The following is a 21156-nucleotide window of genomic DNA, read 5'->3' as shown; positions in this document are numbered from 1 at the left end:
GCCAAAATTTTCTATTACACTCCTTCCCCAAAAAAGGAATAAGGAATTCACCCATTTACAATCTATACTTAAGTACTGAATGGAACATTTCCTGAAAGAAAAATAGCTAACATAAGCATGATTTCTTCTTTAGAAATACAAGGTACGTAATAATTAGCAAAGCCTCACTGAGCTACGAAAACCATATTCCTTAGGAGAAAAAGAACAAAAACCACTGAAAAAAGTGACAAGCTATACACAACTTGTTATGTCTGAAGAATACAAATATGACTGCTTAAGCATATTTTAAAAGTGGTAAATTCACTTTCTCTACAAATTCATTAACTCACAAATGTTTCCTTGCAATTGTTCTTGGAACTGATAGAGGAAAACCTTCCAGGAACACACAAAATTTTATAAGTGTAATATGAAAATTTCCCTTTCTCTTATGAAGATTAAAACCCAAATATTCTGCAGAAAACCAGCAGGTTCCCCTGTTCTCTGCTCATATGGGCTTTTCCTCCAGTCTCACTGCATGAAGGAGTTACAAACTTCATTAGAGCTGACTGGAAGGAATCTGTGCTCAGACATTTAAAGGCATGCCACAAAACCTCAGCAATCCAGTCTCTTGTTAATTACAACTAATATTCCAGTATGTTGTGGAATTTTCAGCTATACAGATGTGTGTGCACATCTTAGTAAGTAGTATAGCCAATGCTTGCAATTATATTACAAGTCTTGCAAAGTATAAGAAGTTTATTGAAAGCTGAAATTATTAGAATAAAACATTGCAGTGGGTTTTCAGCTTTTTAATTTGAAACCTTTGGACTTCATAATTGCAGGGAAAACTTTGAGAATACAGATCAAGCTAAAAAGTAAGGAGGCAGTGAATTTCCACTCCCTCTGTTTCCAAATGGATTTTTTTAAGCACATGACGTTTAAGCCAATTCCATGATTTTGGAGTCTGCCTCATGGGTGTCTGAATGGACAGGATTGAAGGTACTTTATATGGCTTATTTAAAAATAACATCCTAACCCAAGCTATAAATCAACCATAAGTATTTAATGCCTTATGTATATAATAAATATTCAAGTCTAAGTATCTGGTTACAGCAGTGATTAAGAGTTCTGAAAATCAACCCCTTAAAAGACGCTCTTCCGTGGAAATGCTCTCGGTGGTGAGGTTTCTTTCACACCCTTCTATGTACGTGTACAGTTCACAGCCATCAAGTCAACAGCGTGACAGCATCTATTATTTCTGAAGTGCTGTGCACATCTGTATAGTTGCAAATCTCATTTGAATATTGGTTTTTGAGAAATTTAAAAAATTATTCAGAGAGGAGCCAGCCTGATATGAAGCTCTCTGCCTTACAGCAGTTAAAGCAACTGGATGGGTTTTGTGGTGTGACGAGTGACAGAAGGATAAGGAAGACATCTCAGGGGGAGACTGTCTCTAGTGAAGGTTTTAAAGAGAAAACTCGATCTTCACTGCATTGGGGAACAACTACCTCTGGCTGGATAGTCACAGTCAGAAGGACTGAATTGGAACTACAGATAGAGATTACTGCAGACTTTTTCAAATCCTATTACATTTGCAGCAATACAGGCAGGGGACCAACTGGCTGGGGACAGCTCTGCTGTTATATTACAAGTCTTGCAAAGTATAAGAAGTTTATTGAAAGCTGAAATTAGTAGAATAAAACATTGGGGTCTTGGGAGACGGCAAACTGAAGGTGAGCCGACCGTGTCCTGGGCTGTGTGAACACGAGCACAGCCAGCAGAGCACGGGAGCATCCTCCCTTTACTCTGCACTCACCAGGCTGCAGCTAAAATACCGCGTCTGGTTTATAGGCCACTCTGTACCAGAATGATATCGACAGACCAGAGAGAGTGCAGTGAAGGGTGGTTGGGGACTAGAGGGTTTGACCTTTGTGGAGAGACCAAGACAGCAGATCTTGTTCAGCCGAGAGGAGAGGAGAGGAGAGGAGAGGAGAAAGCTTCAGGAGCTTCTTCAGCAAGTGGGGCAACAGAGAATTACGTTACTAATGCTAATCTAGGATTTTTGGCAAAACATTTCTGTGGCAGTTATTGCTGGAAAATCCTAATCAGTAAAAAGGAGTTTTTGATTCTGACAAGACTACTGTTTGCAACTGTGTCCCCCAGTTCTAGTGGCCATCTGTGCTCTCAGAGCAGAAGACGCAGGAATAGTTAATATGCCTGATTCCAGCTAGAGGGCTATACTTGCAGTTCACACATCCTGTGTAAAGGTTTAATCTATCAAACTATTGGTTATGTTGTTATGGACTTTCTCTCTTTCTTTTTCTGTTTTTTACTAGAATTTCTAGCTTTGACCAGAGAAGGTTCCCAAACAACAGCTTCCTTAAAATCGGAAGAAGAATTCTGCACTTGAGTCATGGCAGGGACTATAGTCTGTAACTTGCATATCCTGAATAACTTCCCTGATCATCAATATAGAGCAATGAGTCTCTTTTACCAAACAATATTTAATTACTTACAGTAGCACAGCAGGTCTCTTTATGAGCAAGTAACATTGACATTATATGTGCCTTTGGAGCTGCCTCTCTGAACTTCATCTATCTTATTGTATACTGTGTCCAATATTTTACAATTTTATAACTGTCCCTGGAATATATCTTGACAACCCTTAGTCACTGTTGATAGCCCTGGAAATGCTTATTATTGCGTTCAGCCCTAATATAAAAGAAGACTTTTACATGCAAGTCTGACAGCCTGACTTCCCAAGTCACCTAGCTTTGCAGCATATTCAGAGTTTCTCAAAAAAGATAATTTTGAGATGTCTTGGTTCTGCTCCATGCCGAAAAGAAGGATGTTAACACTAAGATATTTCTGGACAAGGAATCTGAAGGAAAGATTCAAGGTGATAGTTGTGTAGACTACAACACCAGCAGAGCTAGGACCTACCTGCACCCAATTTTATTGACCTATGACCCGATGCCCTATCAGGAAAGCTACATGGCTGCTGTAATTTTTGTAAACAATTGCATAATAAATTATAGTAGCAGGAAAGCTACAGGCAAATCCTTCGTTAATTGGTGTTGAATCAAAACTATCAAAGCAGCAGCATGTAACCGACAAGTGATTATGTTGTTCAAATGTCATTCCTTTTATGTGTGACAATTCAATTTGTTAAACATTTTCATCAAAGAAGAAAGAGAATGAAAAGGCAATGTTGCCTTTTCTGAAACGTATTACTTCACGTATTTCTGCTAGATCTTATCTTTTCCAAATTAAATATATTTTTAGATGCTACCAAACGAAAACCCTTTTCAACACTATTTACTTCAATTGCATCTTGCTGAACTCCTGAGGATGCTGCTGGCAAATTCTGCCACTTAGTTAATCATGAACTCTTCAAAGTAACAGCTGATTTTCGATAAGAACTACTAGATTAAACATTTTTAAATTATTTTAAAGATATTGGTTATTTATTTCTTCTGGTTTTTTTCACCTCTAATTTAGCAGTATACTGGAGGTATGTCCAGGGGCACCAGTATAGAGCAGTTCTTCCCTGAGTCCAGTCTGAACCACAACCATTTAAAAAAAAATATTTTATGACTAGGAATCTCTCATACTGCTTTCTCCAGATATACTGTAAAAATGTCTAGAAATGTAAACTATTTTTATTCGTTATTCTGCCTAATTCTTTGACAGAATTCTGTTTATGGCAGCAAATTAACACTGACACAAGATGCTTTTTTGACTTACTTTTACAATTCCCTTAATTTTTCCCACCTAGGGTTTTTCTAGACTATCACTCCTCTGTAATTTGCAAGATGACCTCCAGAGCCCTTTTATAGCCAGCCTCACAAATAATAGTTAACTTCTGTAAAAATAAATAGTACAACTTCATTATCTCAACTACTCCAATTTTCGGTTCCTTTCGAGCACTTATTTTTAGAGCAATTTATGCTGGCGCTTACTATAATTTCTCTTCTCCCTCTCTTTTTTTTTCTCAGCCTACACTTGGAGAAACAGAAAATGTTAAACACCAACTATATATGTGTCTTTTCCAGTCTCTCTTATGCAAAGAAATCAAGCTGTGTCTTTTGCTTTTATACTCTATTGGTCTGGCTAACCAGCCTCTGCCAAAGACCATCACCTGGCTTGAGGAAATTCTTTTATCACAACCTATTAAAACTTTCCCTATATTTTTCCCTATTTGTTCTTTAAATTTCCTCTCAAACCTCAGAATGTTTATGGAAACTCCTACTTACTTTGCCAGGGAAACAATGGCAGGATATAACCCTTACTCTGTTCTCAATTTATATTCTGCTCTGTTAGTGTCACTTGAGTTGGATTTCCATTTTATTATAGGATTATTATTTTTTGGGGGCCTGAACATTCCCTCGTACCTTGCTATATTTCTCACCTTCTTGATTCCTAATTGTTCCAGTATATACATACATTCTCTGAGTCCTAATAAGGTACTTTTAAAGAACCTCCATGCTGCTCCTATGGATTTTAATTTCCTAACTTTCCCCTTCAGGCTATTTCTAACTTCCTCAATATAAAAATCTTCCTTTTTTGAAAAGTACTGTAATATTATTACCTCATGGTAGGATCCCACGGGAGGATGTTGAACTTAATTATATTATGGTCACTTTTATTTAGTGGCTCAACCACGTTAACTTCCTGAATCAACTCATATGTTTCATTCAAGACCTTCGTCAAGACTAGATTTGCCCTTTCAGTATTCCAGAATTCTTGTAAACAAATGATTCTCTTTGGTGTCTACACACACTATTCCAGTATAATACTGAGAAGGCTTAAAAATACATGCCTGCAATATACATGAAAAAGTCAACAGGAAATACTTGTTTATTCAATGCACTTTTAAGAGTGCCTAAAGTCTAAAGGGCTTAATTGTCAATGAAACCACACAGAGTTTTGTAAATTCAAATATTTGTACTGTGTGCATGAATCAAACTGTATGTTCGGGAGGGCGGTTACACATCTAAGTCTGCCTGTGCTGAAATTCACGTTTGTGCAGCACGAATTCTTGCAGGTTAAATATCCTACGGTTATTTCACATCAGCAAATGCAAGTTACTTGTTCTCTTATTGCTTGAGAACATAAGCTGATTGAAATAGCAGTTATTCTGTACGTTATTCTGTACGTTATTAATTTATACCTGTGTAAACCTGAAACCCAAACTGTAAATCAATGATTTTGTGACCTGTACTAAACAGAAATTGTGACACCTTACAACTGAAAGCACATTACGATGTACAGTAGTGTATCTCAAGTAACCCGTTGTCGTTACGCTAAGATTCAACTGAAAACAAACTTTAGTAACGAACTATATGATAGTTTTGAAAAGCAGATTGAAACATGGTTTGTCTTTGAACTAGATCCACTGCTTCTCTGAACTTATAAACACGACTTTGAAAGAATGTACACTGTTTTCCTGATTAGAAGTTCCTTTTCTTTTTTTTCCATTACTCATTTATTTCAATCCCAATTTTAAAGTCTAGCTCATTAGAAAAGCATTCTCAGTAACAGAAGTGGAAACAAATACAGCCGTGTATCCTCGCTCAACACAGTGCAAGGCAGCTATTACTATTACATGTTATAAGAACACTAATATTTGTCTGTACTAGACTAAATTTCTTTATTGTTTTAAATCCCAAAGGGATTACTCTTAAAACTAACTTCTTAAATTTGCCAAGTGAGGAATGTTTGCTTCATTAATGTTATAATTTGTGGTTCACATTTTGAAAGAAAGCTAAAAATAGTTTCTGAAATTGTGTGTCTTGCTGACATAAACATGGCTAACTTATATTTTTGCAGTTTCCAGGAGTGTTTCACTTGTATAAAGCAGTAAAAGTATTCTGCTCTTTCTATTTTTCTCATACTATAAGAACCAAGAAAGCAGGAATTTGTTTAGCTCGTTGGCTCCATTTATCCTGAGCCAAGACCATGATCTTGGAAACCCTTTAACTTGGCTGAATCCAGTACAAAGTTCTTTTCAAAAAGCCAGTGCAATTAGAACAACACAGTGTATGTTCAGTCTCAAAATTAAGATGATAAAGTTTCAAACAGCTAGGACTGAAACACCGGGTGTCATGCACTCGGAGCTTTCATCAGTTAAACACCAATCCCAATTCCACTAGTTTTTGATCAAATGTAAAGTCGCGTAGTTGAGGACAGCATTAAGAAAACAGTTTTCTATAATACCTTTTGGTAAATGGGCAGAACAGTTAACACAGAAAACAAGGAAACACAGTGGGCGAAGTGTAAGTTTTATGCAGTACAGCCTTGGGATCTTCTTAAATACTCCAGACAGAGTGATACTGTAATACAACCAACACCCTTTGCACTTTCTATTATATCACTGGTTACTGCTAAGGGATAATACACATTTGCTAACCAAATTGGCACACTGCAGACTCTGTTTTGAAAGCCAGTGCTTCATTTTTGAAACTGGTTTGTGTTTTTTTTCCTTTATTTTTTTTCTGTTTTTGTTTTTCCAAAAACCTCTCCTTCACTGTATATCTAGTACCTCAAACACATTAATATAGTCTCTTCATTTTCTGTGAAAACATCTGTAATGGGCATTTTGATGAATTACAGCACCTAAGAAAATTAGAGGAATCAAATTCAGTACTAAGGACTCTAGTTCATTATGTTTCATTTCACCTTCTAAGTTGTTCACTGATTTTTGAAGGTACATTTTTGTTTTATTGAACAAAGGTGGGAATTCTCAGGCCTTATTAAAAGATAATTTTAGCAGTGCTCAGATTTAGAGTAGTAGTTTCTTTCATGCATTTTGTTTGTGATTTTTTTGACCATTCATATAAAGTGATTTCAGAAGTTACTAGTTAGTAACTAATTAAGTTCATTTCCCTTAGTCAATTGCCACTGTTTTTTCCTTAGAATACTTACTCCTGGAAGTTGAAATATTTATGCAGATAGTTAAATATAATAGAATTTATACACATTCATGAAATATATATACATTTTATACAAAATAGAGGATTATATGAATTGTATTGAACTATGTTCTTTTTGTTCTTTCAGATGTGCCAGATACATATTTAACATACTATTTCAAAAGCAAAATTATTAAAATGTATATATAATTTGTAAGGATAATGTATCTCTACAAGAAGTGCAAAATGTTGCAAGTTGCAAAACACTGACTCAAACTACAGCAAAAACACAGTTTTGAATGCTTCTGCTTCAAGAACTGAAATTACTTTTAAATTAAGTAATTGATGACACATTTTTTTACCAAGCATTTGTAAATAAAGGGTTTGATCCGATTTTATGTGTGGCCTTCCCAGCACCACAGACCTTTGGAGACACACGGATACTGGCTGTGAAATAGTTTGGATTTGTCCCAGTGAGGGGCAATCTAGCGCAGGGGGTAAAACCCCACAGAGGCCACTTTCTATTAGGCAGTTCCCTACTATCCTCTGCTCTTGGATTTGTCTGTTCCTTCAAATTTTTGACATGACATTTGAAACTGTGTGTTGTTTCGGTGATCTGTTAAGTAACTGTCGGGGCAAATCTGTGTAATTTCATAGGTGGCTTGTTAAGTTTTATCTGTTCTTACTGACTTATTTACACACACGCACGCGCTTTTTAGTTGAGACCACTGCCTTATTGCTTTTTCCCTCAAAAAGTCACTGTAGTGATAGTGTCCTGATAATATTGTCCCGTCATATCCTGCAAGGCAATTATGGGGGAGGAAAATAGCAGTAATGGAAGCTGCCAACATTTTGCATTGCCTTTCTTCTAATCTGAAATTCCATTTATTTGACTAGGTCTTTAAAGTGTTCAAGGTTTAGCGCATGCATTAACATACCTAAGCGTTGGCTGATGTTTGATAAAGAGAGTCAATAGTGCTTAGTCACATCTCCAACTAGGCTCCTATAAAGTGTACAATACTATTTTATGTTTATTAGCCACAATTAAGCATTCAATCTGTAATGCAAATGTATGTGGTTTTTTTAAGGTGGAGCTTGAAATGATGTCCTCATTGGAGCCAACTTCCTTCCAATGTGGTTCCTCATGAAAACTGATCACGCTTCCAGAAAATTACATGCATACTTCAAATCTAAGTAAGTACTTTTCTTACGTAGTTTTGCATTAAAAAATTTTCTTCTTCACACTAAAGTGTGACTCAGATCCATTCATCTACTAGCACTTCTGCTATGTTGTCTCTGAGCTGTTGCAGTGATTGAGAATCTAGCTAACAGAGATTCACAGAATGTTTAGGAATGTCAAAAATGTAAAAGTTTTTGGTGATTTACTCCGCTTTCATTTATTTTCGGGGCATTCAGTTAGCATAAAAATAATTATTATTACATAAATTAAAGTTGTTGCAATTCAGCTGTAGGGATTGTGATTCAATGCCAGTGAAGCTAGATCAAGGTTTTAAAAAGTATCTGCTGTAAATTAAAAACAAATGGTTGAAAGTATTTTGCAGACCTCTCTCCCACAGATTGTATATTCCATTTTCCAAATTAAATCTAAGAGAGAATATTACTTTATTGAGATTTATGGAATAATTTCTTTAAAAATTCCAGCAATATGAGAATGCAGGCAGACCCTGACAGTGAACAAAACCAAGTGTCAGCTACTAAGTGGTTTCATCTTTTGGAGATTTTTTTTTCAGTAATGGGAAAAATTAGTTCTGACTGGTTTTTAAAACTAGCATTATATATAAGCCATTAAATTAGGGACAGATCATTTGTCCAATTTTAACTGCAAAGGGGATAAAGTAGGTGGAAAACATGATAATATACCAGTGCTCCATTGGAGGAAGTGTTCCTCCCTCAATCCTCAGTAGGACTTAAGAGCTTGTGAGAAAATGTGTGTAAGAGGATATAGAGGAAAATTATTCTGTGGCATCTGGGGAAAGTACATGTAGGGATAGCAGTTGGGCTGTATTAAGTATGAAAGTATATGTGTTGTTCAATTTTTGATCTCTTTCAAGACAAATATGTGACCCATTTTCTCTATGGCATAGTACAAGGAGTATAACACCTGAGGAAATCATATCGCTATGATGGACATATAGAAGTCTCAAGGACACTGGGTGCTGTTTTCGAGAGCTCCAGCACTTCATGGGCTCCCTGAAGCATTCTAGGACCTCATTACAGATTTTGGGGTGTCCAAGAGCTTAAAGGGATGATGAATCTTGGAGCCTTAGTGGACTGTTAAACCTCCTCCCATTAAAGAAAAACATGTGGTTGAAACTGTGTTGGCTAAAACCCATGGAATTTTCTGCGTAACTGTATTCCTTCTTTGCCATTTTGTGTTGGATATCATGATCTGCCTGTTATATTTCAGCAGACTCAATAATTTCCTTTTAATTAGATAATTACCATGTTATTCATTGGTTTTAAACACTTCTAAATTCAGCTTTTGGTTTTAACAAATGCACTTTCAGAAGATGATGGATTTTTACATTTTAAAAACCGCTAAATGTTCAAAAAGGATTTGTACACATAACAAAATTAAAGTAGGGATTATCTAGCACTGTGTGTGGGATCCAGCTATAATCTATACAGTGCATGGAAAAGAAACTGGCATTCTCAATTGCACTGCACACATCTCAGTAATAACAGGGTATGAGGCATACAATTTCATGGAACACCCACAATGAAAATTATTCTTTCCAAACAGAGAATTGTTTTGGAATAAGTTAGGTTAATTGGCACCATGGGATTCCTCTCAAGGAAACACAGAACATTAAAATCTACACATGTGCATGTAAAATGATAAAGTATTATCTTCTTTCCCCTCTCAGCCCCTCAAATCTAAGACACGCTACCCAAAATCAACAGAAACGATTATGTTTTGTTGATTCAAATTTCCTTAGAATAAACTGGCAATTCTTCATCTGGTCAGCTTACAACCTGAGAGTCACTGCACTGTTCCACAATTGCTAGCTTGGATATGGTTATCTAGTGCAGTCTCTCACACAGAAATAGAGGTCTCTAGAGCTTTTGGCACATGCTTTTCAGAATTGTAAGAATCTGTCTTTTCTGTGCAAGCAACAGAGCTATATGGTGGTACGATACAGCCTCTTTCAAAGGACTATTGTGCGCCTTCTAGGATTAGAACCAAAATCTGCAAATGGTTAATGGGAAATCCAGGCACATTTCGCTGTCATTATGTAGTCCTCGGTTAGAACGCTGATTGTATTTTACAGTTTCTGAATATAGTTGAAGTATATTAAGTCCTCACAGAAGTATTATCACCCTCTCAAAAATCATATAATTATAAAGAACTCGTCACTAATAAAGAAAAAATCTTCCTTTTAATGCAGACGACTGAACTGTCGTGCAGGCCGTTGTGCTGTGTGCATTGTGTCTATTTTATTAATGTTTAAGGTCATTACAAGCAAGGACATTCTCCTTGGTTTATCTTTACTTTCCTGATTTCCTGCTTCATTTATGGCAAGGTATTTAGAACCAATTAATTGTGATTCCTAGTGGGCAGGTCGCAGGTGAAGAATGGCCTCAGAAACGACATCTGTTGTGCTACAAGTCTGACTGCATCCCTTCTGACCCCTTGAATGGGTGAGAAACCCTCATGTCCTGTGACCCCACATGGCTTCACATGTAAGTCTGCCTTGAAGAACAGTCTTCCCCACCTCCCTCTCTGCAGTTTCCCCTGCAAAGTTCAGGTCTACACTGATTTCCTTGTCATTTTTGCAACAATGTGAACAACATCGCATTTCAGCTTCTCACCAAGGACATCCTAGTGGCTCCCCTTTCATACTCTGAAAGAGGAATTCAGGACACCAAAGAACACCCCAAAATGTATCACTGTTATATACCAAAAATTTCATTTCCTTGCCACTCTGCCTGAGCCTACGCATGTATCTTGGTCTTTCTTAGAAATGTCGGAGCAAGACACTAAATAGAATTTGCACTTAGCATCATGGAATCAATTGTACAATGAAAGGAAAATGAAATCTTACACTGTTCGTAACAGGATGTATGTCATATTTATATTCTACACTGTACTGTTATTATTTTAGAGGACTATCCCTATTCTTCACAGACATATGGGAGCTTGGTCTGGTAGAACAAAGAGGGTTTGCTTTCCAGAGTTTTTGTAGACGATGTTTCTGAGTAACTCTGAAGAGCTGCAGGCCTGTTAAGTTGAAGAAGGAAGAAATTTAGATAGGACTGGAAAGACTATTGGGAGATTCTAAAGCTTGGAACCAAGTACGTCTTTCCACTGCTCCCATTTTTCACCATGCATCAAAAGAATCCCCTGTTTGGGAGTAATTGGTCACAAATTTAGTAGCCACCGTAAATTTGGCTTTCTAGGGAGCAGAGATCACCTTTGCCAGGAGCATAAACCGGTGTTTAGTGGAGGAGAGCCCAGCTCGCTCAATACAAAGAAGTTGTTCAAAAAAGGTTCATTGATTTCATCCTCATCTACTTAAGAATTGAAAGAAAAATAAATTGATTGAAATTACAGGACTTGCCTGGAAGGATTAGCACGAACCATGTGAATTGTGGGTCTTTTGTCAGTAACGTAAATCCTGTCGGTATCAATGGAAAGTGTTTGCGTTAACTTAGGTGTGTACATTAACATGATGCAAAAACAAATGGACATATCCACTGTCAAGAGGAATATGTGAGAAGTTTTATCAGTGATAAAACTGAGCATACAATTCAGAAAATAACACTATTCACAATCTGATTCTAAGTTTTAAATAGATTTTATCACTGGTTTATTGTCATTTTCTGTAGCAGCACTCCTCACTGCAAAGACTGCACAACCTATTATAAGTGCCTTGAAACATGCTGTGCTAGTGCTGGACATTGTGGTATTTTTTGGTAGTTTTTTATTTGTATTGTATATTGAATAATCTGAACAATATGTATTCATGTGACATGTTGTGATACAAACATGAACGCATAGTAGAAGTTTCAGTACTAATCCTGAATTCCTGCAAAAAGCTGCCTATGGTGACAAGGTACTCATCTGACCCTGAGAAGCTCTGGAATAATTGACTTGTAGCATCGCAGTTAGCATATTTAATACCTGAAAGTCTACTTTCATAGTCTTATGCTGAATATATGAATTATTATGTGTGGAAAATGGGTCTACTGTGTAGGTAAACCCATTTAGGGGTCCCACCCCTCTTCATGGCATCACCCTGAAAACCCTTCTCTGTACTCCTACTCACAGAAAAGTCCTACCTGAATCACAGAATCACTCATGAATTAGACTTTGCAGGACTGAAAGTACTTGTTCTCTGATATAAAAACCAACTAACATACAGTGAGGAATGTATCTAACTTTTAACTCTTCTTAAGAATATTACTTTGAAATTTGCTGAGCATACACTTAAAATAATTGTCGGATATTTCTGTATCTTTCTCACTGCAAAGAGAATCGGTTTTTAAAATATTTACAAGGAATTACATAGGAATATAGCATTTAAAAACCTTTGGGAATTAAAAAAACATATAAAGCTAGTCTTACTGATTAATTTGAAAGTAACACGAAATCAAAAGGTCATTATGGCTTAGGATTTAAGGGCAGTTTCTGTTAAATTTTGTTTCTGACAAGTAAAACCAGAGTCTTAGAGTAAAGAAGAAAGTGACTGAGATCAAGGAGTCTAACTCAGATATTCTTAACAGTGACCTTCAACATATTTTTCTGTCCTTTTCCCCTTCCCTCTCCTGCTCTGCCCTTTCCTTCCTCAGAGGCTTTGCTCTTTATCACAATATTCCCATGAGATCTACTAAGCATATTTCATTACTAGCTTAAAAAAAAAAAATCTTTACACAAGTACAAATGGTAATTCCATAATGGCAGTGTTAAGGACACCCATTTTGCAGCAGTTTCTACTCCAGGCACCTTGTGAAGCAAAGTGCAAGAGAATGCAGCCATTCTCGCTGGGTGCACGATTTATGACCCTGTAGTCAGCAGATACACACCAGAGCTTGGTGACGATCAAAAAAAGTAGCAATAATCTGAAAACAGCTTAAGGATCAGAGATGACAAGCAACTGAACATGAAACCCATGCAATTCCAGCTACTTCAGTCAGTGGATTTATCAGTAGGAAAGTACCTTGTAACTACAGGGCTTGATTTTACCACTGGCAGTAGTAAGATGTAGACTCAGCTAATTTTTCCAGGTCTGAAGTCCTTCATTTTAAAAGGATGCTGGAAAAGTTGAATGATTGTAGGGAACAGCGGCAAAAATGGTTTAACGACTAGGGGAAATTCTCTGCCGTGGCAGCCCTCAAACTACTTAGTTTTCAGAAAGTATTTTGAAAGGTGATTATAGCATCTAAGTCCCAAGAGAAGCGGTAGGCTCTCCCTTTTTTGTTGTTGCCAAATAATTCCTAACAATACATTTTAGACCAATATATGTTATTGGGCTCACGACACAAGAGTGAGTGAAAATTAATGTTATAGGTTGCACTCCATTTTATGGTGGCTGCTACTGATCTAAAGGTTTCCAAATCTTAGGAAATAATACAGTTAAGAAGATGAAATAGAGCCACAGGAGTAAGGACATTTAGAGAACTGCTAGAGCATTCAGCGTTTTTCTGTAAGTTGGATAGAATCTTAGACTACAAGGTGACTGATCTTGTAATAATTATGTATTCAGCACTGCTACATCTCAATAAATCATTAAATGCAAGTAAGCACCAGTGAAATCAAAGTATTACCATTATTAGTTCAATAGCTTCTCATTCAAACTTTCCACCTCGCTTCCACTTGGCAACAGGTTAAAACAAAAAGAAAATAAGCAGTCTAAAAGAAAAAAACAAGTAATAATGTTTTCATATAAAAATTGTCTTTGCTACATAACTTTGAAGGAACAACTGTAAAATGTTGCTCCGTAACTAACAACTCTCTTCACCACAACATAATGGAGCAGTAAATCACCAGAACAGGGAAGCAGACTTTTAGGGTATGTTTTTTGGTTTTGTTTTTGTTTTTTTCTGGTAAATGCTTCATTCTTTTCTTCTACATACATGCCACATACTCTAGGTATGTTGTAATACTAATGGGCCCAGGCGATGGATGGAATCGGTATTTTCTCTACTACACTGGGCCATATATTCCTAAATAGTTGAGCCCGGGTGCATGCGCTAAATTTGAGTTACAGGTGCATGTCTCACTCCTGTCCTTACTCAACTTTAGGGCAAGGCTGAGGTGCACAGCTGCCTTCTTTTCTCCACATTCTTGAGGTAGGGGGAAAAAAAGGCTAAGCGTGCCAGGAGGGACTTAACCAAGTACCCAGTCCATCCACACCTAGTACAATACTTATGTAGCCAGTGTGACATAAAGTACATTGGAGAGGGCCACAGATTTTGGATTACCAGCTTCTTCATTAAGATCCATCCATGGCTTCCAACAACTAAGTTGAAAAATAAAAGATCAAAAAAGCATTCCTGCTAACTGTGCTGTCAAAGAGGATTAGAAACTGGGAGATGTGCAGAGAAAAATAGTTTCTTAAGCTCTTCAGAGCTTTTTTTTTTTCTTAACTCTTCAGCAATCCTGCATCTAATTTTCTCTTGAGTCGGGCCTCCAAGAAGCACAAGCTACCGTCATCCATTCATGGCATCTCTCCGTGTTATGAAATACTTCCACATACTTGTGCTAATTCCTTCTGAGACACTGGCAGCATATAACATTATCACTTCTTCTCTTTCATTTAAACTCCTTAAAACTAAATCACATAACTGTTAGTAGATTTTACTGAAGCAACAAGTTTTAAGCAGAGACCCCAATGACTTTAATGAACATTAAATGCCAATGGACCAATAAAACATATGCATCAGGTTGTACCATTCTTCTTACTTCATTTCTACTTATATCCACAGACCTTCACAGAAGTGACCAACAAGAAGCAACTCGAGATAATCCTAGCTTTGTGCTTGGGTTAGCAGGACCAGTGAAGAACCCCTACAAGCTTGCTCACAGCAACATCAGGGGCTCCACATGAATTTCATCAACACAGGGACCATTAGTTCCATTACAGGAACAAAACAGCGTAATTTTAGGAGGGTACCCTGGCTGATTCCTATACAATGCTGTCACCCCTCATCCTCTGTTTTTGCGTAGTGTTTTCCTCCTTATGTGACTGCCAGTGCTGTGATGAGCAAAATGATGTGAGATCAGAACTAAAGTCCACAATTATTTTTATGAAGGAAATGTGTCATTTCTGTTTCTTGGTTATACCAGCCTTAAGATAGTTTTAAATATATTCCTTGGAAAATCATCAGGCAACAGATTTGCTGCTTTGTGACAACATAACGATTTTATCACTCCTAAATTTCCTCTTTACATTAGAAAAAGAAGAGAAAATCAACCTCCTCTATTTTACTCCATCTATCAACATTAAAAATATCTTCTTAGGATAGCTGTCCAGAATGTTTTCAGAGTATCAATTTAAATTACCTTTTATTCTACCACAGCTGCATTATTATTATTATTATTATTATTATTATTGACTGAGTACAACATATGTCTATAAAAGTTTGAAAAAATATTTTTATTATTGTCACTAGAGTTAAGTATTTTTTAGTATTTCAGATACTGACACAAAATGAACAGAAACTGCTATTTTCGGACACTTGGATATAAGGGAGAAAATTTTCACACTTAAAGTCCTAACGTACTCTTGTTAGGGGAAAAGAATCATTTGCCACTTCTTGCTACCATTGCTCCAAGGTTGGAAAAAAGGTGAATAGTTTTCGTTTACTTCAATGAAGAGTCTCCATGTTAACTCAAGAATAACATTATATGGATGATGTGATACAGGAATTGACTAGATATTTGACTCAACATCTGTGAATCTGTGTAAATGAACAGAGAACTCAAAAAAAGGCAGCATGTTACCATGGCAGAACACTTCACTGGAACATACAAGCCTAAGTTTGACCAGGGACAACTGAAAATTCATTGATTTCATTTTACTCTTTCACTTACACCACTAAACAAGAAGAATCAGGCACGTCAAGCAAAATGTATACATACAAATCCATCTACCTTATACTACAAGCATTTCTTGAGTAGGCACAGAGGACACATTCAGTAATTCTCATAGTTTGTGTATGAATGCAGTGGTTTAGGTAAGGTTTTTTTTTAATTGCTGGCTGTAGACTATCTGCATCGCCTTCTGGAAACATAGTATTCTCCATTACTGATTTCTAGTTTTAAAGTGTATAACAGGTATGTAAAATCAAATACCCTCAAGTAGTCTATTTGGATAGAATAATTGCTGCTGTTGTCACAGTGATCTTGCATCCTTGTAGGTAAAGGACCATGGACAATAATTATAGAAATCAGACTGCAGGGGATAAACAAAAAAATGTTTTAAAACCTTTGGTTTAAAACTACCATTTGCATTATGTGGGTTTTGTTTTATTCTGTTAATTTATTATTTTATATAATGTACTAATTCCTCAAATTCTTGTACTTTCCCCTTTGCATTTGAAAGCTGGAGCATTGCTTATAGGCACATTCCCTTTCTCCTTACCTGTGAAGTACACAAAGCCTCTGTTCTTGCCAGCCTGCATTAAACACTGCAATACAATTATCCTCAGTCACTGGACTGTTATCTCAGGGAATTAAATTAGACTTTCTAGCTTAGAGAGCATCAAATTATTTACACAAAATGTTATAGTTGAAACAGATCCAGCTTGGAGTATTAAATGATAGTTAGGGTACTAAAGACTAAAAAGACCAGGTCCCTGATTTAAAACAGAACTAAAAGTTGAATCTGAATCTGAGGGTAGCTGTTGAGAGTCTTACCAACCAGCCTATTGCCTATTCAGAACAAGGAAAATCAGTTTTTGATTTAGCCTTGCCTCTAGCTATAAAAGTTGCCTTGAGGAAAGTTTGTTTGGTACTGATATCAGTTCTGTGGGAAGTTTCAGTATCAGTTTTTCACAAGTACAATCAGAATTTTCAGTTAAGAAATACAGAACAGCTTTAGACTGATGTTCAAAAATACCGCTGATAAGTCTCTGCTGTTCTAATATCTTGAACATAATGGTTACCTACAGAGGCAGAAAGGGAAGTGTTCAAGAAATCACAGAATCTCACAAATCAGTTCTTTTCCTGAAAAAGGTGTCATATATTTCATTTTTCTCTCTCTTTCAACACACCCAAAACCTATCAGAAAAGACTATCCTAAATAGGCTTATTGACCTTATAGCTGAAACACAAAATGATTATGCATTTTAAATCAATACAGTATGTCAATATATCTTTCATCCGTGAAGGCTTTATGATGTACAGTCCTGCCTGTTCTAGGCAAAACTAGATTACAATTTAAAATATGCTTTATGTGTCTTGATTTTATTTGCATTACCACTCTAAAATGTGACAAGAAATCAACATGGAACAACACTTAACGACATTTCCGAAGTAAAATATCCCACAACAGACTTACGAGTTTTCCAGTAGTACTTACCCCATACCTAGACATAATTTCTTACCTCCACCCCACACTGTATTCCCACCATTGCCCGTTCACCATTCCCTCCCCTGACCATGAAAGTCTCCCCATTAAACATGACGAAAGCTGTTGCACTGACCCGCCCGTAGGTCTGAATCTGGAGGGTCAGTCACTTTTTACGTGCTGATTTAAAGCAGCCTCCCAACCAGGGCAGCTTATGCCACATCGAAGGTTGAGCCAAGGGGGAGTGGACACCACTGCCCCTCTCCTGGGGGTCCCCCAAGCCCCCCAGGGCATCACCCAGCACCCGCAGGTCAGGGGAGGCCCTGAACCAAACTTGCTCCCATTAGAATCACAGCAAAACTCAGCTGAATTGAGTGGGATGGAAATGAGCCTAAGGGATGAAAAGATAATGCTGTGGGATTCTGATGTTAGATAGTTTCTTCTGAATTTAGAGTGAGGAATAAATGAAGGGAAAGAGAAAAATGTGATGACAGTTACAAGACACTATGGTTTCCCTTCCCAAAACAAGGAAGTTTTCACTTCTTTGCTAAATAGAGCTGTAGTGTCTGTTGTCATTACTCTTTTATTAATAAAATTAAAATCATTTCTGAAAAAAAGTTTCTTCCCTTTTTCCCCATATACAGGCTAAAATATAAACAGATAGAGATAAGTATAAAACCCAACCTTTATTCCACTTTGAACAAGCTTGTGTATATCCAAAAAAGGTTCCTTGAATATGTCTCCTTCAGGACTGAAAATCTTCACATATCCTTCTTTCTCAAGAATGAAGAGGCGATGGGATCCATCTCCACAATGTACTGCTCCAACAGGCTGCCTTAGTCCACTCACAACCTCCTGAATACAGAAGCAGTTGTGCTTGTGTTTTCTAGAAAAATTTAAAAAATAGTAAGAAATTTCTTCTTTCTCGTAACCACGACACAACAATGTCCCTAGAAGATAAAATTATCATTCTGCAGTGATATTAAAAACACAGTTATATAATGCAGAATAAATTATTTCTTTGAATATAAGCAAGCAGATAATACTGAAAATCAGTTTGACCTTCACTAGAGCAAAATTTGGTTTGTATACAAGAAAGATAAAATTAATTTATCTTAGATTTGAAATATAGAGGAATATGAGAGAAAAAATTGGTAAAAAAGACAAAAGAATTTATAAACACAAAATTTCTACTGTGTAATAAACACAGTAAATTCCAGCAATTTGACAAAATTTGGCTTCTGGAACCCATTTAAAAACAATGACTTATGATGGGACAACCTAATGTGATTATTTTTACAAGGAAAAATACATGAAAAATAAAAATAACGAAATAAGTATTATACTAATAAACTTATTGTAGTAATTTAGTAATATTAAATTCAGGAAGAAATTACTTCTTAGAACTATGTAAGATCCACATGGTGGATCAAACCAGGATTCTAACACCTTTTCAGCAATGCAAATGTCAAAAGGTACTGAAATATTGAAGCTAAAGTAACTTTCTTTTTTGATGTACACCAGCAGCAGCAAAAGAAAGTAACATCTGGAAAACACAGCTGCTGAGCATAAGCACACACTGAGCTGGTTCACTGTGAAAACCACAGGCTTTGCTAAGGTTTTTTTCAGATTAAACAGCATTTATCTTTATGAACCTGCTGATCTCTTCCTCTTTGTCATATTCTTCCATGTGGTCCAGGGAGTTAGAAGCTGGCCCTCGCACTTGTTTTCTTGGAAAGTCTGGAAAGCATACACCACCATCTTTTCTTGCATAGTAAAAGCAAAAGTCATCAGCCGTAGTTTGGAGAAAACCTTAAAAATGCAAAAGAGCATACAAATATTTAGTGTGTTGTCATGTCTGCAGTTTCGTGCTGCCAAACCAATTTTTAAATAGATGATATATTGAGTGGAAAAAGGAGTAATTTTAAACAAAGCACTACTTGCAAAAAAGGCCTGCTCTGAATAAATACAAACCAAGTGTTACCTTTTATAATTCAATCATCTGTATTTGTATTAACCCTTCTTTTCAGTGGACTTAAATAAGAAACCCAATGCATTCAAAATGATGCTACAGTTCGCTCATTAAAAAATTAAGAGACAAAGTTCAGAGCTGAGGCTGTGATACGCTTTTCCCTGATTTTAACCCTATTAATCAAGTGTAGTATCTGCTGTAAAATAGCTTGAGCAGCTTTCATTTAACTTTTTTTTTTTCCCTAAGTGGTTTGTTGTAATAAAAATTTCAGTGCATGCTTTGGTAAAAGACATGCAGTGAAGACGTTGTGGACTGCTGGCAGCACGGGACATCGGTCGGAGAGGTGAATAATGAGTTGTTTCAGAAAGCGAGAAGCGCTGCTGAAACCTGCACCGTGGTGACGTGCAGTTGGCCTCTGGTTGACTCCCGACGTTCCAGTGGGTGAACACAGTGTCCCGTTGGGAGGTCTATGTCCTCGGCGCCCATTCCCTGACAACAGGGATGTGTCACATGCTGCGCTGGAGCCGGCTTTAAGCTGGCTTGGATGAAAGGTGGTCTTTAGGTTGTAGGTTAAAATGGGAAGGAGTTTGAAGACCCAGGGAAACAAGAAGTTGGTAAACTGAGAGCCTTTGAGGAAAAACCCCGGCACTACTGATATTACACTATATTTAATCATAGCAAAAATATCTATTTCTGTTCACAAAGTCATTTCTATCCAGTTTTTAATCATTAATATTAAATATAAGAAGACAGAACTTGGCTAGTTATATATGTACTGTTTTACTAAAACAGATGTTAAGATAATATGTCTTCAGTTACCTGCATTCCTCTTTCCATTATTGGCATACTGTGTTAGGATGCACTATGGTCCAGGACATACATAACTTATAGGATACACTGAATTAGCACTTAATTGGAATAAGAGGCCTAATTTATGCATGGCTTTACCATTTGTGAATAATGCAGTAATCCATAGATCTTGGCCATAAAGCCTCTGGCTTACAACTTACAATAAGAGCTGGTCAGGGACAGCTGTGTTTCATTGGAAAATGCCCATTTCTTAAAAGCAAGGCTTCTTCAGAAACATCAGTTTTGACAAAATTTTAGTTAACATGACATTGCTGGTCCAAACTAAAACTTCTGGTCTACATGAAAATCAGCGAAACAGACAGCAAACCTCGTATCACTATACTGCAATGTCTTGTAATTAGGGTGTTTCATTAGGAAGAGGAATATTCAGGTCAATGCCCCTCATCTGTCAGGCAAGAGTTTGACCCCAAGTCTCCCATTTCCCAAGTAAATGTCCTAACAACCACTTTATTAGCTATCCTGGGGTGGTCTCTCTGTGGCTTTCTTCATGGAAAATTTCAAAAGAGTTCAATTTCTTCCTTATGTGGAATAGGAAAATTTTTTAGATCCCAGAGTTTTTGTGGAGTGGAAAACCTTTCCCACCCAACTATACTTCTTTTCATATGCATCTTCCTTCAAAAATATTGGAAAAATAACATGACAAAGCCTGCCTTTGGTTTCTACAAAATAATATCTGGAAACACATGGTAGCGTGTTGTGGTGTAAAAGTTTAATTACCATGATTTGGAGCTTCAGTAAATATAATTTCTGAAGAGCTGGTTTTAATTTATAGTAGTTATTTGGAGAAAATGGGAGATATAATTTCAACTGGAACAACTGAGGAGGAACTCCGACATAATCACAGACTGGTATTCCAAGGCTTGTAGAAATAATGCCAAAATCCAAG

The 21156-nt window shown here is 36.7% G+C and overlaps 1 protein-coding gene across 1 annotated transcript in view; it reads right to left on the bottom strand.

The window, feature by feature from the left end:
- HHIP (hedgehog interacting protein) overlaps positions 1–21156 on the bottom strand; it is a 71181-nt gene that overhangs the window by 36442 nt on the left and 13583 nt on the right. Inside the window, exons 3-4 of the mRNA XM_065634727.1 lie at positions 19084–19240; positions 18113–18314 (exon numbers count right to left, since the gene is read on the bottom strand). Coding sequence (XP_065490799.1) covers positions 18113–18314; positions 19084–19240 — 359 coding nt within the window. The remainder of the gene's footprint in view (positions 1–18112; positions 18315–19083; positions 19241–21156) is intronic.

This window comes from Caloenas nicobarica, chromosome 4, assembly GCF_036013445.1.
Source record: "Caloenas nicobarica isolate bCalNic1 chromosome 4, bCalNic1.hap1, whole genome shotgun sequence".
Lineage (NCBI taxonomy): Eukaryota > Metazoa > Chordata > Aves > Columbiformes > Columbidae > Caloenas > Caloenas nicobarica.
This window is presented reverse-complemented; position numbering and strand designations above follow the sequence as displayed.